The following is a 25,526-nucleotide window of genomic DNA, read 5'->3' on the forward strand; positions in this document are numbered from 1 at the left end:
ACATGCCGTGCCACCTTGCATGCAAGCGAAGCGCTATTGGCAGCAATAAATAGCTCATTGAGCGATGATTGATATAGCCTCTACCTCTGAAAGCTGAATGAAGGCAGTGCCCTCAATTGTTCCAGAGAAATGGATCATGGTGCCCCATAAATGTGACATCCAGCAGCAACATCTCCTTACATGCGAGAGACTTCTATGCCAGCTGTTATTCTTGGCTCCGTTATGAAAGAAAGCGGCAAACTCATCTTATAAGTGTTCCCTAATGAGGGATTTTAGGAGATTCTAGTCAATGTTAAAGTGACAGGGTCAGCTGTGCATAGAGTGGTTCGGCTCATTCCGTATTAAGAATGTAAGCGAGCCGGTAAATTGAGTGGTTTCCACCTGAACTACTGCAAAGTGAGGGGAAGGAAGGACTCAACATTAGCCTTAGTAGCTCCTATTACCTTACCACTCCTATTCCCATCTCTTATGCTACGACGACCTCCTTGATAGTACTGATGACATCGACTCATCACGCGACTCGGTCGAAAAGTGGCATTCGGAAACCAAAGGTGCTATATGATATCGAATAATGAATAAAAAATGAAGATATCTATACAATTTATTCTACCTCTTTTTCTATAACAGCTAGAAAGAAAGAAATAGGGAAAAGTTTATGCTTCAACGAACTGCACGTAGAGCTATTGATAATACACATAGGGCTAATGGCATTCCATAACGAATACGACTGAGGAGCAGCTTGTAGATCACCTAAAAAGGAATATTTATTATTTGAACCATATCTTGACATAAGAAGTCCAATGGAAGCAATACTTGAAACCGCAATCCATAAAAAAACTCCAATATTGAGATTTAATGACAATGTTGAGTGTATCCCCGATCTAAATCTAGAAGTCTCCATACACCAAAAGAGGCACAACGTATAGAGATACAAAAGATCAGGAAAAAGGAGCCTGACATCTGGAGGGCTAAGCTTTTGAAGAAAAGGGAGGAGGCGAGAGGAGAAGGAGAAGTATCAGCGGTCAGGCTTATGGGGATCAAGGAGTCAACTATCAAAGAGTTTATGACAAGAGGACGGACAAATTAGTTGCTTGATTTCTCTTAAAAAACTTTAAGAACTAAATCAACACACGTCATCCATACTTTTGTGCTTGGCAAATGTTAGAAACACTAAGAAATACAAACCTTCACCATTACAATGAAATTGGGGTTTTATTACAATCCCTTCAACTTAATGGATAAACAGAATTAGAGATTCAAATGAAGTCATGCTTATGACCAATTGAAAAACAGACGCCACAAACCAGAGCTAATATCATCAGTACAACAACACATTCTAGAAATTGAGGTACAACAAAAAGAATCTCCATGTAATAGGTTGAAGATGCTTATATTCCTCACTCAACTGCCACTTCATGCTTCGGGCCTGCCTTCAAAGAAAGGTCCTAAAAGAAAAGGAAAAGGAAAGAAAGGAGAAAAGCTCGTTAAATCATTACAACAAGATTCCGTCTCATATGACCGACCAGGCGACCACTTCCCAAGCTCGAGTATGTAAATAACTAATAACCATAAAGTTTCTAAGATGAAAGTGAAAAGAGCTAAGATGAGAAATTTACTATCAACCTTAGTGCAAATGTATATATAATGAATGTCAGGGTTCTGTCCAAGCACTGCTTCCACTGAGCTTCCATCATCATCCAAAGGAACAGGATCAGTCAGCTTCCATATTGGATGTTCAGGGCTTTCACCCGACACAAGTTTCTCTGCAGATATGACAACAGTCAGCAAGATTAAGAGCATTAGGCCATATCTGATTGTCACTACATGAAGCTGAAGAGGAACTATATCGGATGCCACAAAAACAAAAAAAAAAAGATACTACATCAAAAGGTAGCAATGCTGAAGAGGAATTAATCAACCTATCACATGGAGTTTTATTGTCCACAAGCATGAATCTCTCAACAAATGGAGGCGATAAGTTGGAGCTCCATATGTGATCTGCAGCATGCATTATTAGTCAGACAAGAAAACAAAAACATTTCAAAGACATATTTACATTTCAATCGCTGGCATAGCTCAAGCAAATGCATGAAAAGTTCTTAGCCGAAAAAGGGGGAAGGTAGAGAATAAGGAACAGTTACCAAAATATAAACTCCTTTATCCTTGAGGACCCTGTAGTTTGTCATCAACTGCTTCAATAATGGCGAATAGATCAAGAAAATAAAAATGAAAACGCCAAACAAGTATAAAGTCTTGTTTAATAGTTTCTGTTTACCTCCAAACTTCCTCAAGCATATTGCCAGCATTAAGTCGCGAATTATTTCCACACTACGGATAAAAATTTGTGAAAAGAAAAATCCATTTGAATAAAGATGAAGTATTCAACCACGCAGCACTCACCAAGAGAGAGTCTAGAGTCCCTGAAACACCATCCCATACAATAAAAACGAAATGAAATGCATCAGCAGACGACATGACAAACTATTGACAAAAACAACAAGCAAAGCAATCCAAATGTCATAAAATGTCAATCACAATGACTCCCTTAACAAATAAACAAGGAGGTAATTATACTTTTTTTTTTTGATAAGTTAAGGAGTTAATTATACTTAACCCCTTGAACTACCACTAATTTACATATTGCTCTCATGAACTACTAAATGTCACACTCAACCCCCTCCAATTTCCATTTGTTGGAAAAAGATCATATGGAAAAATGAACATGTCACAGGCAAGTTCCAATATTTAATGTAAAATGACGAAAATATCCTGAATTTAGAAAGTAAATTTACTTAAATACCTTGAACTTAAAAACTTTTTTTTTTAAAAGCCTCAAAATTTAAAATAAAATAATAGAAAAAGACAAAAAGGGGTGGTTCACACCTGGGGGTAGTTGGAGGGGGTTGAGCGTCACAGTTAATAGTTTGTGGCGCAATGTGTAAATGAGTTGTAGTTAAGAGAATTAAGTGTAATTAACCTAATAAATAAATAAGCAAATTACCTTTGTCAATAACGGCATCGAAGGAACCTGTTGGAAAAGCACTCATATCTCGAACATCCATTTTCATGTCTGCCTATTTATTAAGGAAATTGCAGCTCTTCATTGCAGAAAAAATTGTAACAAAAATCAGAGAATTTCTTTAAGTTTCATACTAATGGGTCTCAGGGTCTGTATCGCAGAATCAGGAACCTCTAGAATTCACAAGATATTTTATCACATAAAATTTTATAAATTCTAACTATTATTTTTACATTAAATGCTTGAGATTTAGCTAAATCAGTATTTATTGTTTTTAAAATATGATAAATATCGAGATATAAATGTTGAAAAAAGTGATAAATGTGGATGCGACAATTCCATATCTAAAGTCTTAATTTAATAAGATAATTTAGTTAAATATTTCATAATCTCAGCATTTAATTGAAGTGTAATGAACAAAATTTGTATATAAAAGAGATCGAGAAAAGATACATGTGAGTTGTGGACGATTAGAGTGTTTCTTCTGCATAGCTTCGATCACTACAGATGATATGTCAATGTTGACCACCTCCGCATAACCATCATCCGCCATTTCTTCGCTGAATGCTGTAATTAAAAGACGCTTGGACCCAGTTATGTTATATCAAAATATATAATAACGGGTCTCTTGGACATTGATGTTCATTTTATGATCTTGAGAGATCCGACGGTGATCGGAGTAGGGACAGACCTGAGTTGCCGCATCCGACGACGAGGATGCGATGGTGGCCGTGAGAGCGAGGGAGGTAGAGATTGATGAGAGGAGCCATGGTGGAGTAGTTCTGGTACCAATCGAACGGCCCTGACTCGTGGGCGTAGCGCTTGTCCCAGTACCATGCCTCACCGTAAGCTTGCGTAGAACAAGTCCCCATTGTCATCAACCTGCTACTGCTTGTCGATCACTTTTTTCAGCATCTAATTCTGGAAACTTTGCTCCTCATTTATTCGGTTGGTTGGTAGGTACGCCTATTGAATCGTTTGGGCCGGGTTCGGGTTTATACACTTAAATCCCGGACTCATTTGAGCCCACTTTTTCTTCTTCTTCTTTTTATTTTTTATTTATTTTTAAAGTATGAGTAGGAATTCAACCAGAGCAAAAAGGATGAAGAGACCATAGACAATCCTCATGGCTTAGAGGTAAACAAACTAAGGATCAAAGCAAAAAATTCCCAATCCCCATTAATAAAAGAATTACGAACACCTTTAAAGGAGTTAACTTTTGATCTAACCCAAAATAAAACCTTAGAAAGAATTGATCGAAATCTCTGTTTTTTTTTTTTTTTTTTTCCCATAGAACAATCTAGCAATCAGTAGCAATCAGTTCCAATCAGCGCCTTCGCTATTCTTAGTCTAATATACAAAATTTCTTAAACTTTAATTATTATTTTTTTCTAATTAAATAGTAAAATTTTACTACATCAACACTTATCCCTTTTAGCAATCCAATATTTATCACTTAATTCCATTTTATCACTTTTTAATAGTAAATACTAATATAACAAAATCACAAGCATTTAATTTAAAAGCAATAATTAGGAACAAATAGTTGTAGAGAATTTTGACCCCCTTACTTGGGAACACTTGTCTCGCTAAGTGCTTCCAAAACAATGAGACCCAAGTTTAAATTGAATCAAGCTCAATTGCTTTTAGCTATAATTCAAATTCAATAAATAACCAAAATGATTGGAATCATAAACCAAATAAAAGGTTCTAAAGTTTAACTGCTTTCTCTCAATCCATCGATACCCTATTTAACAGCACTGTATGCTTGCCCCCAGGGCCTTGGATGTCAAAAGGAAAATTCTTATTAGCAGTCACAGTATTGACTCTTTTTTTGGCGCTAGTGTTTGTAGGAATTGAAAACCATATTGCATCTATCTCTTCTTTCTTCCACCCTTTCCGGATTTGGAAGGTCCAGCAGTTGATGAGGATGCAGGCTCTTGCTTCTTAGTCCTCCCAGGATGCCGAGGTACCAACTCAGCAACACGGAGCATCAGCTGTTTTCCTACAATATGATCAAAACAAAGGTAAGCTCACAAGAGGAAAAGACAGATCCATTTTTTTCTAAATTGCAGAGACAACCATTCCAACTAAATAAGTGAAATATAGCTATATCCTTGTTTTATTCTTTTCCATGCTTGAAATTACAGAGACAATTCCTTTTCTTTTAAATTGTTATCTTCTGCTTACAAAGAAGATGACTATATTTAAAAGGTGGAGTCTCACCAGAGAGTTCCCACAGAGTTATTTTCCAAGACAAACATATCATACATGGCTAGTTCATAAAATTAAGCAAAATACATAATATCCAAAATGCTAAAACAAATTGCAAAACCAAAGCCCTCCTAAATGAGGTTAACCTGATGTGTCAATATATTCACAGCTGGAAGGGTAGTTATGCAGGGCTCAATAGCAACCAAAACTTGTCAACCATTGATGTCTCCACCAATAAGTTCACTGGCATGAACATTATAAACATGTTACAAAATTTGGACTTCAGCCCACATGTGCAACTTGAGAGGCAAAAATGAAGCGTTTACTGATGGAACTATGGTATGCTTTTGGACAAGGTAGAACAGATTCAATTTGGGAATTAGGAATTGAAGTCATTCCACTTACGATGGGTTCCGAAAAATAAAAGGTATGGAAGACCAAAGGTTGCTTAGTAATCAAATGCCCTTTGGTCACAGAAGACGAGTAAATTATGTTGTATCTACTAAGACCATCCCCAGCGGCTTATGTAAACCCAACTTTTGGCCAAAGTAGATGGCAAAAACGATAAAACCCTCCTCCAACGGATTATGCAACCCAACGATAGAAAAGATTTCTTCTACATTTGTGCACAGTATCACGCCACATGTGGCGTGATACTGTGCACAAATGGATACTTATTTTATTGCTTTTTTCTCCTGCCTTTTTCTCCTGCAAGGTTCAGAGTAGTTGTTTCTTTCATTTTCTTCCTCTTTCTCTCGTCACGTACCGGAAATCGCCCTCCACGTTCATGATCTCGTGGTTGCTGTTCATGGTGATCACGGTCCCTCCGGTCCTTGCCGCTTGCTGCTTCAGTCTCTCCAGAAAGTACAGGATCTTGAGCTCGTCGCCGCCGCGGTTGAGCACGTCGCCGATCTGGACCACGGTGGCCGACCTGCCGATCCATTCGTCTGGTAAAGGATTTGGATTTGGGTTTTCTCTTTGGGTTGTTTCTGCAATTGGTTGGAGAATGGGTATGGGATTTGGTCGGAGGAAAGGCGGGTGGCTCTTCTTCCTGGACCACTGGGTGGCCTCGCTTGAGGAGGCCGGCTGGGATTCCGCTGCCCGCGTTAACGCCGCCGATTGGAGGATCCAGTTTGCCTCAAAACAACAACAGCAGCTTGATAGTTGGAGGAGGAGGAGGAGGGGGTGTGGGGAAGGGGAAGGGGAAGAAGAAGACTGGGTGCGAATCTATTCCCACCAGGGATTTGAGGATTCTTGGGCCTGTCTTAAAAAATGATTATTTTAATAAAGTAGAGGAAATTTTAGATAAGCTGTTGGATGAGGTTTTGAAAACTGGTTATCTAAGATAGCAAAAAGAGGTTTTGATTACCTATTTTGGCTCAAAATTCCCATAAGCTGCTGGGACTGCTCTAATAAGGCTGATTTCCACTCCATGCCAAGAACCATGGAAAACCGGTGGTCAAGATTTGTTAACAAGAAGTTTTTATATTCCCCCTCACTATAAAGAATTAGATAAAAGAACAGAATCAGAACTACCGAAAAATAGGACAACAAATTGTCACCCCTTTATAATTCCAATTTAAACAACTGAAAACATTACTCTTCTGAAAAAACTTTCTAGAAAATCATTAAGAAACACAATCCCAAGCCAGCTAATAATGTAGGCAGATCTACTACAATATCAGGAACTTTCCATGTCAGCAAACAACTGCAAGAACCCTTCAGAAGAACACAAGAGAGGAAAGTCTACTTGCAACTGAACTGGTGAACCACATACAACAAGGACTCCAAAAAAAAAAAGGGTGGATAAACCACAAGGCAAAGTTTTCAGATAGGAAAAGAAAAGGATATGATTAAGTGATTAACTATTCAAACAAATTGTTGTTTTCAAACTGGATGGCCAAGAATGTACCAATTACAGATTTCCATCTCAAATAGACAGGGTAATTGGCCCTTCCCTGACGAAAGGCAATTGAATCAATAACATCTTTTGCCTCTTACTTTAACTGATGTATTTTGGCATTTAAGTGACTAATAAAGCTTCAGCTATTGGCATGCCATGCTATGATTAGATAACTGCATTGGGACAGCCGCTTCTACGAGGAACTTCATATAATATATTATGTGCATGTCATATTAATCAAATAAAAATTTCAAGTGTTTGGGCAACCATCAAACAATGATTAGTGGAAATCTTTTCACATATATTTTGAGATAAAACATCCTCATATACAGCAACCCAATTGAAACAGAAGAATTTCTTTAAATCTATAGGGCTTTTTTTTTTTTGATGAAAAATCTATAGGTCTTTACTGGAAATCAAATATTCTGTTAAAGACAATATGACATTCACAAATAATCATTCATTCATTCATAACAGTAAATTTCTTAAACTTCTAACCATTATTTTTAACAAAATGATTCAGATTTTACCATCTCAACCTTCAGAAGTTCTAAAAGATCCTCAAATTTTCCTGTAGATATTGGTTAGGATTCTAAGAACTCTGAGAGAAAACGTAGAGGATCCTGATCCATCAATAACAATAAAAAAAAACAAAAATTTACCAGATATTAATAACTAGTAAATAAGAAAAATTATCCTTACTGGAAGAAATGGCTGGATTGCACAGAGTCCCATCCTCCCTTTTCAGCAATACCCTCACTCTCCCTACTTGCATGAAATCGCGCGGATAAGCCTTATCTATCTGCCACCAACACCCTCAACGAGTCAAACACTTTCAAGACCCATACAAAATTACAAAAACCCGTAGATCCATCAGCAACACTCTCAAACACCTTCAGACCCGTTAACAACATTGAAAAAAACAATATATGAAAAAAAAAAAAAAAGAAGAAGAAGAAGAAGAAAAGAAAAAAGAAGCACGAGTCCATAGAAGAGCGCAAAATGAAATGAACAAAACAAAAAGCGCGAACCTCAACAGCATTAGGGAGCTTGAGATGGGCGCAGCAATCGGAGATCTCGACGCAAGTGGGATTTTCGCATGCGTTGGTGAGGCTTATCCGCCTCCCGTCCGCCACTGTTTTCTTCGAGTTTATGTAAACTGGGTAGAACACTGTCCACTTCTTTACATTCACTGTTTCTCCTCCTCCATCCATGTCTCTGATTCAAAAAACCTAACCAAACCAACCATAAAATTCACAGATTAAAAAACAAAACTATACAAATACAGTATATAAGACTCGTATTCAGGCAATCCAATCTTCCGTGTGTAAAGGCGGAAGCCCCCAAAAATGGGTGATCAAAATTAGAATCACTATGCGTATCTTGGCGGTCATTACTTTTTGCGGCCTTTCTTTTTTGTTGACTCCTCTTCCTGTAGATCAGAAGTATCCAGCAGCGCCGCACCGGTTTAGAATTCTATTCTAGGGGCTGAGGCTCTCCTTATTCCCTTCCGTTTTCTTCCCCCCCTGACCGTGCGCGTGGGTCACACTTCAGAAACGCCCTACGGGGGTCCTTCACTTGCTTCTGTGAGCTCCCGCCAGCTCACGCTCCTTACCAACAACCCGGCGCTTCGCCGGAAACAAGACAGCGTAATACGACGTCGTTTCTGTTTGGGCGAACCCGAAATACCCCAAAAGGCAAAACCACTTTTCACACGGATGGGAACAATTTTATGACAAGACACAGGTTACACGCAAACTCATGGAAGCAAATGAAGGTCAGAAACTTATACAGGGCGGCATAAGGGCTCGTTTGTAAATATTTTTTATTTATTATTTTCAAAAATATTTTCGAAAAAGGAAAATAAATAGTTTTTTGTTATTTTTTTTTTTTCTTGAAAACGTGTTTAGTGAACCCTAACTAAAATTAGCTTTTGAGATTTTTTATTTTTTTAATAAGAATAGAAAACTGTTCTTCATTTTGTGATCCTAATTCCTAACTGGGAATAAGCAAAAAAAAAAAAAAAAAAAAAACAAAGGAAAACCTACACCGGTATGACACTTACATCAAATTGTACAAAAAAAATTGTATCACATGACTATTTTGGACAAAAATTACCAAAAATGTCCCTTTTTTAAGTTAATTGTTGAAACTACTAAAAATAATAAAACACTTCGAAAAAAAAAAAAAACAAAAGGAATGGCCTAATCATCCTCGCAACAAAACACTTTGAAAAAACAAAAAATACAAAAAGAATGGCCTAATCATCCCCACAACCTGAGGAACATGAGGAAGTGATTCGACCATCTCAAAAACTACAAGAAGGACGTTTTTAAGGGTGACAAAATTACTCCCACAGATTATATAGGTTGTTTTACCACCCTCAATCGGTCAAAAGAGTTAGCTGAACCACCCCCTCATGACTAAGAGGTGGCTCAACCTCCACTCAATTTTTATTTTATTTATTTATTATTATTTTATAAGTTTTTAGAAGCATTTTAGGGTGATAGTTAGAGGTGTGAAGTTTATATTGTACTCAATTCACCTAGTCCTCCAAACTCACACATCTTTGATACTTACCACCAAACGAGAAAAAAGGCATAACAAAATTTATGCTCTATTATACACCTCTTATGGGTAGGAGGCCTGCGAGACGAATAAAATAAAAATCTATACATTTTCCTTGAATTAAACAAGAATGAAGAATCATTTCAGGAATCACATTGAGTTTAGTTAAATACAAATTCCACAGCATCAAATATGGTCCAACTCCACACCCCCAAAACTGCTTCGAACTGTACATAACTCACCTGGGGAAAAAACTGAAGGAGAGGAGAAAGAACATGCACAACAGAGCATATATATATATATATTACAATCGAAACCCCATTGTGGTGAAATTAGGTAAGAGCCATTATCTAACATGTATCTAACAACAGATTCTCAGATAACCATCTTCCGTTCCAACAAGAAACAATCGTGAGAAGGGTAAAATACTTATGCTCGATAACACTGACATGTTTTTTGTTCCATTATCCGCCATGTACAGTTTCTGAGGTATCACCCGAGGATGCCCATCCTGCCACATGACAATCAAAAAGATACATTAAAAATATACACCCAAAAAAAAGAAAAAAACTTCTCCTTCGGAACCGGATGGCAAGAAACAGAGAGCAACTGCGTTGTGCCAAAACAACATATCGTCATTTTGAAATCAATCAGTTTAAAAGCATTCAAAAATTATTTTATAGATATTTCCAAAAACAGTAATTAATTCATTGTACTGTCTCCCTACAGAGAATTACACCTATACCGGACATGTTCAGTGTTCTCAACAAAACACGATGATGTAAGAAATGTGTCAAAAGCAGAAGTGGTAAGAAATTGATAATTGATAAACCTTTCTCTTCAGGCAATAGAGGGCCAACTAGCCTATTGCACATCCGACATGCAAAAAGCATACATATAATTGTCATGCTAATTATATGCTCATAGTAAACATTTTGAGAACTGAGAATATACAGCTGTTTACATACTTCATTAGCAGCTTTAGATAAAGAGGTAAGCCCAATCCTATTTTTGGAAATCGTAATAACATCTTGGCCCCACAAAGAGAAGCCAGACACACCATCTGTATGACCTTTGAAAATACTACACTGCGGTGGCCAATTCCTGCAAGGAAAAATCATAGAGGCAATTAGGTAAGAAAGAGCTTTAGAATGTGTTAGAAGAGTTGTTGGGATTTTGTTATATGGTTATTTTAGTCAGTTTAGTTTACATGGGTGCTTTGGACTCCTGATATATTTTTCAACATATATAAGAAAATGCTTGAGGTGGGTTACGTATGTTTATACGAGCCTCCTCTTTCTCTCCATATTTTCTCATGCAATCCGCTTGACAGAATGCAACATTTATTTCAACACATGTTACATCCTGCTAATAGTAATATTAAAAAAAGATTAGATATTAAGCATGAAAATAACAAATCCATAAGAAATTTGTTCTTTGCATGTCTTAACATTTTCTCCCCCTCATCACCACCTGTTTGAGAGTCTGTGCAGGCTCTGGAACATATATACATTTTTTTTTTTTGTTAGTAAGTTATGCACTCGGTGGGACTTGAACCCATGACCTCACCCTCCACCTTGCTACAAAGGGAGGAAGTACCGTTTGAGCTAAAGCTCATTGGTGGAACATCCATAACAACAAGAAGACATAAACTAGATCTTGCAGTCCCATGATAACCCACTGAAGAGGGGGAGGATTGCTTTGAACAACCATGCATGCTATGTGTATGCCTATGCACACATGCAGATGCAGTGTTGGAAAGTCCCACATAGTTGGGTGAGGACTTTGGGATGAGATTATGTACTAATTGAGCCTCTTTGTCTAATGGCTTAAGCTTTTGGGTTGGAAGCTCTAACTTTAAATTAGAGCCAATGATCACGAGAAGGGAAAGATTGTTGAGAATATTCACATGTGAGTGGCATAGTTGGTTAAGTAGTAGAATTCCACAACGGTTAATTGTAACAAGATTTAGTGGTTAATATAACGTTAATGCACACACCCATTAGCTTAAGCTTTTGGGTTAAGGTGATATCCCAACATGTTATATCAAGCCCTCATAAAGAGACCTAAGTGAACTCTCCTCACAAATTAAATCCAATAAATGATATCAAAAAGCATGCTTATGCAAAAACAAAGATTCCTATTTATTTCCTTCAAGTGAAAAGTGTGTTATACATGTATGAAGAGGAGATATTAAGAAAGGCAACGCCGATAATTTGGAGTATGTTCATAGAAGAGAAGTACATTTGTAGAGTTTTGCAATCCTAGAATACCTATCAAGCTAAAGTCTATTTACACAGGACAGATATAAGAACCTGCTGAGCTTCATGGACTGATTACTGGGAAATTAAGAAACAATGTCCAAATAATGAGTAGAACCAAAACAAAAGTTATCAAGAGAAAGAGTACTCAACCCAAAGTAGGAAAGATTAAGATCTCAATGAGTCCAGTAATTACTTAAGTTCTAAAGAATTCCTCAAAAATCAATACCTAGATGGGTAATCAGTCATATAAAAGTCACGTTATATATCTAAGAGGCTCCAGATACTTCAACGTGCTTTTATCTTCATTTAAAGAAAAAACGTATTACCTGGAAGGGAGGGAAAAAACCAACCAACTTGGGAGAAACCCAAAAGCTTTAGAATGTAATCAAGGAACAAGTCATTATCACGTTGGGAAATTTTGCAATTACCTTCTCAAGTCCCAGATTCGTAAAGTTCGGTCATGAGAGCTTGAAACAAGCAAGTGATCCTCTGGTGCAGCCAGCTGCATGTAATAAGGTTAATGAAACTCCAATTCAAACTACTATGGGTTTTTACTCTAGCAAATTTAGCATACCTTTGTTATATATCCATCATGAGCTCGCCAAGAGGAAATAACATTTCCACTCCTCAAGTCAAATAACTTACAGTGACCCGTACTTAGACCGGCTGCAATCCAAGATGGTGAAGCAGAAGTTCCATGCGCTCTTGTTGTGTCAGACCCACAGGAGCATATGGCAGAAACAAGAGCAGGAAAACCAGAGTCAACAGATTCTCCCCTCCACAGATGAAGCTTTCGACCCCGAGAAATATCAATGAACCTGTATGGTTTAAGGAAAGATCAAAGCCTGAAATGCATTGCAACATTTTGTTATCTCACATATGATTGAAGCACAATCTGGTCATAAAGTATGTTTTCACCTGAGAGAACCATTTCCGGTGCCAACTACAAGCATTTCAACGAATTCTAATTGATGCATACAAGTATACAAGCTCCCATCAAAGGTGCTGGTCAATATCCCACTTGATAGTGAATTGGAGTGTAGCATATTGGCCTGGTCAGCATTAATCTTTGAAACAGGAGACAAAGGGCTTGCAAGATGTGTGGAATCCACAGAGGGTTCGGCAAATACTGATATTAGTTTCCCAGTACGGCTATTCCAAACATGTATGGTTCCATCACAAGATGCTATTCTTCCACTAGACGACAAGATGCAAATATCATTCACAACCTAGAAGTTGCAAAGCAATTAGATACATATGGTTAACCAAAACCATTATCCCAAGAAACATAATAAAGCTTAGGTCTGACAAATGATTCAGAACCTGAAAGAAAAGACACAACCAACAATGTGATTGCTGTGAAATGCATAGCACAGAATGTTTCCCTTAAAGCATAACGCAGAGAAGAAACAAACCTCTTCATGACCATAATAGCCAGATACACAATTAATTCTCGTCAGGTCCCATTTCTGAATAGTTCCTTTGAATCCTGGGCCAAATCCTGCAGTGAAAACTGTACACTCATCTCGGCAAACAGCTAAAGATCTTAATGCCCCATGATGCGCACGAACTGAGTATATAACAGATGCTCTGATCTTCCATGGAAGTTCATCTTTTAGACCCCCGACACGCCCAAGAAAATCAGGCCCATCCCAGCTACAAGCTGGACTAGGAAACCAAAACCATGGCTCACGCTTCACAAGGTTTGACATTGATACATCCATTTCAACTGGACTCTTATGAACATCATTAATCCTTCTCTGAGGAACCAAGTTTTTGGTACCTCTAACTCCTTGTGATTGTGGAATTGACCATCCAACCCCATTAAGTAACAGCTTCGCGGGATTGTATTCGGACATTGAGCCCTTATAGGATATGGGCCTCTTACTGAATATATTTTCTGAACCACCTCGAGGTGATTCTCCTGTATATTCCCACTGAATCATGACAGGTTCAGAAATATGTGTTACACAAATGTTTGTATGAACAAAGTCATATCAAAACCACACTTACAATTATGAAGCTACCATACCTTCCAATTATGACAACGTAGAAGATATTGCTCAAGAAGCAACCACGTTGCACAACGCTGTCGAAGTTTCTCTATCCCAAGAAGAGATGCAAAAGAAGGATACAGAATCAACCTGCAAAACTTTTAGAAAATTCAATACATGCTAATGGGAGACAGGAATTCTGATCAAAAGTTGACATTTCAATGTCAATTAGGCTTTTAATCGGGTAAAATGTAATCAGCACTCACACGAGGTCTATACGGCTTTCAATTTGAACCTCCCCATCAATTTTCGGTTTGGAAACCTTTAAGTTTCTGACAGGAGAAGCAGAACCTTCAGCAATTTCCTGTGAGAAAGCAAGCTCATCAAATAGCTCTTTAAGTTGTGGCAGAACATGCAATGCTGTCAAGTCCGGTCCAAGCTGCTGACAAACCGCCATGAAAGTAGTAGCAGCAACCTGGCCAAAAACGCATATTGCATTATTAAACATCTTAAAACTAATTAGCTGGCATAAGAGATTCAGGTAGAATTGTTTATAACCCAACAACAAAATCAACTCATAAAAAATCATCACTATATGTCATATCAGGACAAATAACAAGATAAGATCCTAAAAACCTACTAAAGCATGAGTGACTGCACCCGAGCAAAACAAGAAGAGAAATTTAAAGCACCTGAAGCACCGCAAATTCCAAATTCTTCTGCATAAGAACCATAACAAGAAGGCAACTCTGATCCTGCATAATCATAAGAGAGGTACAATTGATAACTCTCAATACATTGTCCAAGTAGTCCAATAAAACAAAAATAAGAGTAAAATCCTGTACTTCAATTAGCTCCTTTACAACCACCTCCCTTGGCAAGTATGCAACCAGGCCAGGTAATGTCATTAGACAATCAATAAGAGCTAAAGCACTCCAGCTCTGAACAGGCTCAGGCTTCTTCACATATGAGACTTCGATGCAGGTATGGACAACATGTTTTAGCAGTGGTAGCAATTGTTTAACAATAAACACCTCCCCTAAAAGACCACCTGAAAATTCAAAATATAGAAGTGGCTTTAAAGGCTGAACATGCCAAATCCAGAAAAGACATCAAAACCACAACCCAATGAACCAAGAATACCAATTCTAACCAGGGCATCAATTCCATCAGTACAGAGACCTTTCCCAAAGCAGTGGATTAGAGGCAAGATTGTCTGGTTCAACAACTAGAAATTAGTAAGCTACAACTGCAATGAAATATTACTTGTGTTACAGTGTGTGGAGTTTGTGTTTGTGGAGACTGTGTGTGTTGCATCTCTGCATACAAGCAGATAGATAGATATAGATCAACAAACTTAAATCCTAATGGAGAACTTTAGGATCAGTGTAACCTGATGAATTGTAACAGGTACTCCAAGCTCTTCGCTAGACCCAATCAGCAGCACAGAAGCAGCAGCCGCTGATCTCTTATGAGGAGAAACATACAAGTTTGATATGACCAAAGGATGTATTGTTTCAAGATATGCTTGTTTACCGACCCGATTCCATATCTCGCGCACAAATGAATCTTGGAGAATAGAAACCTTCAAATGAGAATAACCTGTAGTCTGAAATTAATATCCCAATGAGTTGTAAGTCAAAAATGAAAGTCCATGTAGAAACATTTTAAAAGCAAAGTTCAAAACTAGCCTGTAAAATCTTCTGAATAGCAGGCAAGACCAGTGCTTTCACTGCTTTTGGAGTCAAGCATTTTATGAATTCTTTCAGCAGTATAAAAGCCCATTCGGCTTCAGTATCTGACAAAGGGGTCACTACTATCGGTAAGCAGTACGGAGCACACATTTCAGCTGCAAATGCTCCCATTTTCTTGAGGGCTCCTTGCTTTGCAAAACTCGCAGCATAACGAAGACGAGAGACATCTTTAGCAAGAAGTTGAAGGGGAGAAAGAAACAAGTATGATGACTTAACCGTTGCGGGAAAATAAGGTGAATCTAAAAGACTTTTAGCAGATGGCCTCCTGGCGATAAAAATAATGAATTAAACTTCAGTTCTACAGAAAAAGTGTGCAGCCCCACAACATGAAGAAGAAACATAAGAACCCCCCCCTAAAAAAAAAAAAAAAACAGAAAAAGAACCAAAAAAAATCTGGGGAAGCACTCTAGCATCATAATCTGTGTATATTACTATCTTCGACAACATATCATATCATATTTAAAAATAGAAAGAAAAAAAAATGGATACCTCATCCAATCCTTCTGAATGCATGCTTCAACAAGTACTTTAGTGTGAGGAGGAAGTTCCTGTATTAATCCAGGTAATATGCCACTCTCCAAGTAAATGGACAATGAAGTTGAATCAAAAAGTGGCTTCCTTAAATAAAGCTCTGCTAAAACACAACCCACAGAAAATATATCCTTCGCAGCATCTTCAGAGGAAATCCTCGAACAAAATGACCTCTGCCTCCAAAGTAGTAACTCTTGATATCCCATGGAACCTTCACCCTCCACCTCAATACACTCAAGAAGATAATTCAGATCAATATTGAAGGGCACCCCATAGTTTCTGACAATATCAGAGAGTGAAACTATACTGCTTTTGAAAGTCTCACCTGGTGGCTCCTCTGAAAGAGAGACATCCTTCCTGAAATATTTTGGATGGCAACCATAAAGGGCACTCAAATGCCTAGCATGTTCAGAAAAGGCTGATGCTTCTTCTAATTCTTTTAAATAAGCAGTTTCAAAGAGGAGACATTTCTCACTCTCTACTTCATTTGCTTGCCATTGATGCTTAGTTGATTCATTGGCACTATCACATGTTCTCCTGGTACCATCTCGACGCATAGGGTGTGGTCTAGTAAAGAGCTGGCGACGTCCCACTGACCTTGGCATTGTGGGCTCTGAAGAAGGCAGCATTACATTTTTGGCATCAGCAGCCGCCTGACCTGACATTTTGTACCCGAAGGTGATATCAATCCAATGATGGATTTGGCGTGAGACTCGGTCGCTTTCTAAAGCATCGCGATGTAATTTAATAAACTCCTCAGGACTACGTGCCCATGAAGGTACAGCCAAATCAGTCATACCAGCATGTATAGAACTGAAAATTTGGGGATCACAGTAAAACTCTGGAATGCACTCATCAGGGGTCCATTGGTAGAGTCTTTGCATGGTAGAAGGGTACTCATTAGGTTCATAGACTGAACGAACAGCCGAACGCAGAACACTCAAAGGTAACCTCCTTGCTTTGTAACTGCAGACAGCCAATTCTGAAAGGCATTCATCTGATACATGGTGAGGGATTTCAGATGTTGAATAGGTGAAGTCCAACTGTTCATCCCCTTTTGCCAACCGCCATTTGCTCTTGCTTAAATCTCTCCACTCTGCATCAGAATTTTCATCAGGTTTTGTGCTAAAATCTATCACCCATGGCATTACCGTATGAAATGTGTGGTCACCCCACCTTCTCCCAGCTAATCTATTTAAAATGAGCAGGTACTCAAAATTACTCATCTCTCCCCTCCACCACTGATTAAAATCAGAATGCCAGTCTATAGACGGGGAAAGCTTCAAATCAGCGTAAAGACCTTGAGATGGACAACCCTCAATATAGCAACCTATCTTCGCAGGGGTGATATCAGTGCATTCATTATGTCTAGTACTTAAATTAAATCCTAACCAAGGCTTATCACAAATGCACAGCCAAGACCAGCATAGCTCAGTCAACATTATACCGGATGGGCATATATTACCATGGGCAAACCCTAAACCATGCATGTAAGCCAGGGCTGAGAGTATCTGATATATTAAAAACTTTATATGCCACTCAGACTTTAAAGCATTCAGGCTATAATGGAGAATGTTTTCCAAGGTGTACGGTGCTTTTGGAAGCACCAAAGTAGTATAGCTAGATGTCTTGAGCATTGCAAGAACAGGAGCTATATTTGGATGCCTCAGGGAACCGGGGAAGGCATGCTCATGAAACGATGGTATCCCAAGTAAACCAAGAAAATTTATGCTATCTCGCCCCGAAGCTTTCCCTTCGATCAAGAGACTAAGCGAGCACAATATGTGATCTTCCAGAGACCCAGACAGGTAGTTGGCAACAATCTCTTCCAAAGTTGAGTAGGAAAAAATCCCAACATGAGCAATTGGGGCCAAAGCTGTGATTGTCCTGAAGCAAGAGAACCTACCAGAATGGTTACAGGTAGAAGTCTCTAGTGAATTCCTTTTGCCACCACTTGAAAAGTCTGATGAAGTAGCTTTGTCACCAGGATTATTATCAATCCCACGAATACTACTGCTTCCTTCAATATTTTCCTCAATATATTCATTACTGCAAAGAAAAGGAAAAAAAGTTCACATCATTGACTCAATACGGTTAGCTACAGTCCGTAGGAACATACATTTTTCTTTTTCAAATAAGTACATCATCCTTTACTAAGAATAGGATAATGCTCCAGTACACAAGAAGTATAATAGAGGTAAGAGTACAAAAGATCAAAATATTCTACAAAAGAAATGGAACAAACACGCCTAATGCAGACATCCAATCATACGACGTTCTCCAGAATAAAGATTTTATCGAGATCAAGGTAAATTCAACCCCTTCAAAAGTCCAACTATTCCTTTCTCGACAAATTATCCACATATAAGGCCGAAGTGGAAAAGACATCCAATTTCTACCACTCTCAGAATGACCATATTTTCCCAGTCAACAAGGGAACAAATCTACTACAATCTTTGGCATCACCCATCGAACTCTCTTTGAGCATATGACTTTCAATGCTGCTTAGTATACTTTCCTATATACATCTATATTTTCTTTTACTATTTTTATTTTCTCTCCCTTTCCTAAACCACTGCTTCGGCCAAGTGTTTAACTGTACTTCTATACAGAGTAACATAAACAATTAAACTCGCAACTTTAGTAGTTTACATTACAGAACATAGGCCAAGCAAGATTATGTAAAGCTAAATGTAAAAGAATTATAGAATTGGATAGAATATAGGATGAGATAGTCGTACACATATTTGGTCAAGCAATTCTGGTGATGAGAGGGAGTATACGCCAATATGAACTGAGAAGCTGAGCCCTCCACGCCTGGATTAGACATCTGCACCACCACACCACCAAATTCCATTACACAGAGTTCCATTGACAAACACACGCGCACACACACACACACACACACAGACCTGAAAGACGGCAGAGGAGCCGAGGGGGAGAGCGGAGTCGGGGTCGGAGAGTCCATAGGAAAAAACGAGTCGGTCGGAGAAATCGGACTTGATTCGACCTTGGAGGCACTCGAAGCACATTTTTGCTTCCATTTTTTCTTCCAATGAGGTACGATCATTCAATTTCCTCCCATTTCTTTTCTTGCTTTCTCACTGAATGGATCGGTTGAATCTGACAGTCTCGCCGCTTTGATCGATAGGTGGATGAAATCCCGGAGAAACAGGAAATGTTTTTCTTCGCTCTGAAACTTGGAACGGCGGCGTTTTGGGTAATTGGGTGTGATGCTGTGGTCCGAGAGCATATTTCCAACTGGGAAATGCTAAGGGATCTCAATTTTTTACTAATAGATGGGTACTAAGGGTGCGTTTGAGATTACAATTTTGTAGAGAAAAAAATGCGATTTTAAACCAGATTACAAAAAATGAATCGTTTGAAAACTACGTTTTTAAAAAATTGCGATTTGAAAACGCAGAAAAATGCTTATTCAAATCGCAGGCAATGTGGTTCTTTTTTGAAAACGCAGTATTTTAAAGGTCAAATTGCGATTTTGCCAGACGCTTAACTGCGTTTTTAAAAATCACTTTTTTAAATCACACGTTTTAAAATCGTTATTTTTAAATCGCACTTTTTGAAATCACAAACCCAAACGGACCCTAAGATGATGTGGAACTTATTCATTGATACCTATAGCATTTCATTTTATTAATTGTTTTGATCATATCCAATTAATAAGCTCCACATCATCTTAGTACTCATCTCTTAGTAAAAAAAGTAATACTCCTAACATTTTTCGACAAGGTTTAGTAACCTCTAATTTTTTTTTTTTTTTTTTTTTTTTTTTTAAGACAAGCTACTCCAGGGATTAATAAACATTTTCATATCAGCAAAGTGTGGTAATAGTATGATACTGGTGTGGTGTATAACATTACTTTAATTTAATTTTTTAATAGCTGACGTGATAAATGTAACATACACTGTTTGTTATGTTTGTTTGTAAGAACTTATAGTAAAAGCTATAACATCGTTAATAGTACTTTGTTATAAGATTGAATGGTGGGTTGTGTTGCTTGCCATTTACGGCCAGGTTTTAAGGAAGTAAATAAATTAGTTTATTCGACAATTTGCTCGGTTTAGCTCGATACGATATATATATATATATATATATATATATATTAGTAATTAAGTAATATATGTTTATATGTTACTTAATATTTATATATGTGCGTATTAATTAACATACTAACTAGTTAATTTATAAATTAACATATTATATTGTTAATTAAAATATACTAAGTAAATATAATTAACTATATGTTACTTAATATTTCTATGTATATTATATATAGTAGTTAACTATAGTCTATAGGTAATTTTTTGATAAATATATATATATACTAAACAAACATATAATATACTAGCTAAGTAAATATAATATTACATATTAATTATAATACTTTGATACTAATAAACTAACATATTAAGTTATTAATAGTTAGTATATAACAATATAACTATATTGAATAGTTAGTGTGTGTATATATATATATATATAAACACACATATATCACATTACACATGGTTAACGATAACTATATATTATAATTATATTATAGTAACTTAGTTATATAGAATATATTAGACTTACTACTTGCTCACAATATACATATACCATAGTTTATACTCTTTAGTTATATATATTAACATATTGTTAATTTGTTACTTATAGACTATAATTATATACTATATTTTATAATGTGCCTTATATAGTTACATATTATGTATAAAACTTGTTCACAAACTCGGATTTGAACTCCACTTTGATCATACATTGAAAAATTTAATAGTTTAATTCGAACTCTAGTTAAGCAGAGCTTGTTGAGTAATCTGACTTTGTTCGAATGACATTTTCAACGAGTTCGAACTCAGGCTCATCCGAGTTTTGAACAAGCCAAGCTTAAATACATACTTCATAGCTCGACTCATAAATGAGCTAGTTTTGAAATCTTAAAGCTCCGCTCGACTCGGCTCAATCACATCCCTACCAGGTTTCATGAAGATGGTTTTTTAAGATATAGTGTTCACACTTGTTTCAACAAATTTTATCTTCATTTTAACTTCTTTTTTAAAAAAAAAAAAAAAAAAAAAACCAACATTTCATATTTTAGCCACTCACTTTTCCAAAGCATATAAATCTCGCTCTCTATTTTAGTTATCTACTTTTCACGAGTAATGCGGTAAGGAGGAGTCCTCCTTGTATCATTCACAAATGTTAGGTGGCTTTTTAAAATCACCAATGGATTAAAATTCAATAATGATTATCTCAAATTTAATGGTAATTTTAAAAGTCACATAACATTTGAGATGACTCCAGTCCTCCTTACAGAATTACTCATACTTTTGTTATTTTATTTAAATATTATTTCTTTTTCAAAGTATCTATCTTTTAAATTCATGTACATGTCTTATCAACAATCATTTTTTTTTTTTGGTGAACATTACAGCAGCTCGTCAATTTTTGGGCTAAAATAACTAACCAAATGCAACTACATTTTCACCAAAATTTACATTCCGACTAGCCAGAAGATTCTTGTGACTAATCGGGTGTGAATGGCCGAATGGGGACTCTAAAAGCCATTGTAGAGTTTGAGTAGGTGAAGAATCAATGGCTGCAATCTTAGCCCGTTCATGTTTTTGATCTTTGATCACCTTGAGTATGATTGGCTTTACTTCCCCAAATATGCAATTGGTTCCATGTCCAACATTATGGAATGCTCGCATCATTACCAGATAACACCTTTGGGTATAATTTTATTTTATTTTTTATTTTTTATTCAAAAATGACAGCAAGAAAGACTAATTGTAGCTATTCTATATTAACACGATGATAATAGCACCTGCTTTTTGCCATGATTGGTTTCACTTTGATACTTTGTTTTAAATGTAAGAGACAAAATTACACCATATGCGGCAACTAGGCAAGGGAAAAGGATATTCACATATGCCACCCGCTATAGCATATTCTGTGGAATATATCCTTAACAAAGAGAATTATAGAATTACCACTCGTGCTCTTATTGTCTATTGATCAGAACTGAGATAACAAATGGAGCATACAACAAACAAAGTTTTGCTCACTAGCATCATTGAACTTTCAATGGCTGAAAATGAAAAGGATGACAAAATGGAAACACCTCAAAAAGTTAATCCCACTAGGGCCTGAGATGGACTATAAAAATATTAATAATACTCCGTTTGTTTCGACGTAAAATGGTTTCCGTCGTAAAATGGTTTCAGGGAAGTCATTTTTCAGGAAACCATTTTCCGTCGAAAGCATTTTCCGGTGTTTGGCGCGTACGGAAAATTGCAAATATTTTTTTATATTTTTATTCAATCATATTAAGTTATAAAAATCAATTTTTATTTACAACATAAAAATATTAATGTAAAATAATATAAAAATCATCGATGACGAGATTTTGTCACTAACCGACTAGATTCTGACTATTTTCACCTGATTCCGGCTTATATAACTAGAATTCGAGATAAAGGCCGGAATCCGGACAATTTCGTCGAAATATGGGATAGCCGGATTCCGGCGAAAGTGGCCGGATTCCGGCAGTTTCGCCGGATTCCGGCACAAAAGGCCGGATCTGGCCAGAGAGGCCGGATCCCGGCAGGCTGGCCGGATCTGGACAGATCCGTCCGGCCAGCTGGCCGTTCTGGCCAGAGCCGGCCGGGAACCGGCCTCCCTGGCCAGGGCCGGCCGGGATCCGGCCTCCCTGGCCAGGGCCGGCCGGAATCCGGCCTTTCTGGTCAGATCCGGTCAGATGGCCGGAATCCGGTCGGTCTGGCCAGATGGCCGGATTCCGGTCAGATTGGTCGCCGGAATCTGGCTGACCGGATTCCGGCGAAGGTGGCCGGATTCCGTCGCCAGATTCCGGCGACATTAACGAATGTTGGATTCCGATACCAGCAATATTTCGATGGTGGTCGGCTGCTTGAACGTGAAGGTCGACTGTGCCGTTTAAAATAGATCGACTGCGTCTGGCGTCTTCGGAAAATGAATTACGCTTTTAAAAAGCGTAAATCATTTTCCGAAATTTACTAAGCATTTTTGGTCAAACAGAAATCATTTTCCGGTTGACTATTATTTTCGCCCCTACCAAACACCGGAAAATGCCGAAATCATTTTCCAGAAATCATTTTACACCGAAACAAACGGAGCATAAGTGTTAAATCCCAGATTAATTTTTTACTAGATAAGACCGAACTTTATAAGTAGTTTTAGAAAACTTTATTCATAACTTGACTAGTCTTTTTAACGTAATAACACAGATGTAGTTAGAGTTCTCTTCGCGTCGTGACACAGTAAGGATAAGGCAGGTGAGAATTGTATTTCATCGGTGCGTTTTTCGGTTTTGGTGAACGGCACGGCACTCCTTCTGATTTTTTTAGCAGCTTTCGTGGTATTAGACAAGGTGATCCTCTGTCGCCTCTTTTGTTCGTCATTGTGATGGAGGCTTTTAGTAAGCTGTTCTCTATTTCTGTTCAAAGGGGCTTTCTCTCTGGCTTCTCTGTGGGCTCTAGAAGCATTGGAGTGATTAATGTTTCTCACATTTTATTCGCAGACGATACTTTAGTTTTCTGCGGGGCTAATCCTGATCATCTTCTCTATCTTCGAATGTTATTACTATCCTTTGAAGCTGTTTTAGGTTTGAAGATTAATTTGGATAAGTCAGTTTTGGTTGTTGTGGGTATTGTGGATAATATGGATGATCTTGCTGGCATTTTGGGCTGTGGAGTCTCGTCTCTTCCTTTAAAGTATCTTGGTCTTTCATTGGGGGCTCCTTTTAAGGCTAAGTCTAGCTGGGATAAGGTAGTTGGGAAGATCGAGATACGTCTGGTTAGCTGGAAGCGGTTGTATTTGTCGAAGGGTGGCAGAGTAACCCTGATAAAAAGCAATCTCTCTAATCTTCCGACGTACTTTCTATCTCTATTCCCTATTCCTTCCAGCGTAGCTAGTCGTATAGAGAAGTTGTATCGAGATTTCTTGTGGGGTGGCATAGGTGAAGAATTTAAATTTCATCTGGTTAATTGGCCCAAGGTTTGTTCCCCTATTTCAAGTGGTGGCTTGGACATCAGGAATTTGAGGCTCTTCAATAAGGCTCTTTTAGGGAAGTGGCTGTGGCGCTATGTCCATGAGAGAGAGGCTTGGTGGAAATCTGTTGTGGATGCAAAGTTTGGTCCTACTCGGGATGGTTGGTGTTCTTTAGACCCCCCTGAGTCTCACGGAGTGGGGCTTTGGAAGAATATTAGGAAGGGATGGAGTTCGTTTCGCAACTATATCAGACTCATGTTGGGAAATGGATCTAGGATTCGTTTTTGGGATGATGTGTAGTGTGGTGAGGTGCCTCTCAAGGAAGCTTTCCCAGTTTTGTATGATATTGCGCGTGACAAGGATGCTCTTGTAGCAGACCATTTGGTTGTGGTGAGTGGGTCTTATCAGTGGGATGTTAGCTTTTTCCGAGCGGCCCATGACTGGGAGGTGGATGTTTTGGCCTCTTTTTTCTCTTTGTTGTACTCTTCCAGAGTGAATTATGATGGGGAGGATAAGCTATGGTGGTCTCCTTCTCACAAAGGGAAATTTTATGTTAGATCTTTCTATAAGACTCTTGCTTGCAAAGAGGCTATTCATTTTCCTTGGAAAAGTATCTGGCGGACCAAGATTCATTTGAAAATGGCTTTCTTTGCTTGGACGGCAGCGCATGGGAAAATCCTTACTTTGGACAATCTCAGGAAGAAAGGGGTCATAGTGATTGATAGATGTTGCATGTGCAAAATGAATGGGGAGTCAGTGGATCATCTTCTTCTCCATTGTGAGTTAGCTCGCGCTTTGTGGAACGCCATCTTTAGTCGCTTCAGTCTGTCTTAGGTTATGCCTCTTCGAGTGGTAGATTTATTCGCTTGCTGGTGGACGGGTGGTCGCTCCCGGAGTACAGTCGTGTGGAAGATAGTCCATTGTTGCCTTATGTGGTGCTTATAAAGGGAACGCAATGATAGGCAGTTTGAGGACAAAGAAAGAACCATTAAGGATCTCATTTCCTTTTTCTTTCATTCTTTGTACTCTTGGTCGGCTGCGTTTCTCGCACCCTTAACGTTTAGTTTTAATGATTTCCTTGTATTGTTGTCTACTTCCTCTTAGATGCATTTCTTGTATACTTCCTATGTATTTGATTGCGCTTGCGTTTTTTAATGATATTTCTCTTACTTATCAAAAAAAAAAAAAAAAAAAAAAAGTTGGGGGATTGCAAGAATAAAATGGAAGAG

The 25,526-nt window shown here is 37.9% G+C and overlaps 3 protein-coding genes across 5 annotated transcripts; all 3 read right to left on the minus strand.

Annotated features, from left to right (window-relative positions):
* Positions 1–1,161: 1,161 nt before the first annotated feature.
* LOC133877174 (uncharacterized) lies at positions 1,162–3,951 on the minus strand. Of its 2 annotated transcripts, XM_062315775.1 has the most exons (9): positions 3,711–3,951; positions 3,473–3,586; positions 3,002–3,070; positions 2,401–2,420; positions 2,276–2,328; positions 2,142–2,172; positions 1,920–1,998; positions 1,624–1,763; positions 1,162–1,445 (listed from the first exon to the last, which is right to left on the minus strand). In XM_062315775.1, exons 1-9 carry the CDS (start codon positions 3,895–3,897, stop codon positions 1,398–1,400), a joined length of 741 nt encoding a protein of 246 aa, XP_062171759.1. In that variant the 5' UTR covers positions 3,898–3,951; the 3' UTR covers positions 1,162–1,397. The 2 variants fall into 2 exon arrangements, with proteins under 2 accessions (XP_062171759.1, XP_062172478.1); XM_062316494.1 differs by lacking the exon at positions 3,002–3,070.
* Positions 3,952–4,515: 564 nt separating this feature from the next.
* Positions 4,516–8,907, minus strand: LOC133851176 (signal recognition particle 19 kDa protein). Of its 2 annotated transcripts, none has more exons than XM_062287510.1 (4): positions 8,534–8,907; positions 8,168–8,368; positions 7,839–7,938; positions 4,516–5,024 (listed from the first exon to the last, which is right to left on the minus strand). In XM_062287510.1, the coding sequence occupies exons 2-4, from the start codon at positions 8,348–8,350 to the stop codon at positions 4,894–4,896; spliced, it is 414 nt and encodes a 137-aa protein (XP_062143494.1). In that variant the 5' UTR covers positions 8,351–8,368; positions 8,534–8,907; the 3' UTR covers positions 4,516–4,893. The 2 variants fall into 2 exon arrangements, with proteins under 2 accessions (XP_062143494.1, XP_062143485.1); XM_062287501.1 differs by having other exon boundaries at positions 8,168–8,354; positions 8,534–8,906.
* A 917-nt stretch (positions 8,908–9,824) lies between these two features.
* On the minus strand, positions 9,825–19,475 carry LOC133851187 (protein GFS12). The gene is made up of 16 exons (XM_062287520.1): positions 19,160–19,475; positions 18,989–19,077; positions 16,206–18,296; positions 15,654–15,981; positions 15,356–15,571; positions 15,106–15,178; positions 14,808–15,013; positions 14,655–14,717; positions 14,229–14,437; positions 14,001–14,112; positions 13,384–13,905; positions 12,887–13,197; positions 12,543–12,786; positions 12,397–12,470; positions 10,673–10,808; positions 9,825–10,215 (listed from the first exon to the last, which is right to left on the minus strand). Exons 1-16 carry the CDS (start codon positions 19,289–19,291, stop codon positions 10,066–10,068), a joined length of 4,956 nt encoding a protein of 1,651 aa, XP_062143504.1. The 5' UTR covers positions 19,292–19,475; the 3' UTR covers positions 9,825–10,065.
* Positions 19,476–25,526: the final 6,051 nt, after the last annotated feature.

The sequence above is a fragment of the Alnus glutinosa genome, chromosome 1, assembly GCF_958979055.1.
Source record: "Alnus glutinosa chromosome 1, dhAlnGlut1.1, whole genome shotgun sequence".
Lineage (NCBI taxonomy): Eukaryota > Viridiplantae > Streptophyta > Magnoliopsida > Fagales > Betulaceae > Alnus > Alnus glutinosa.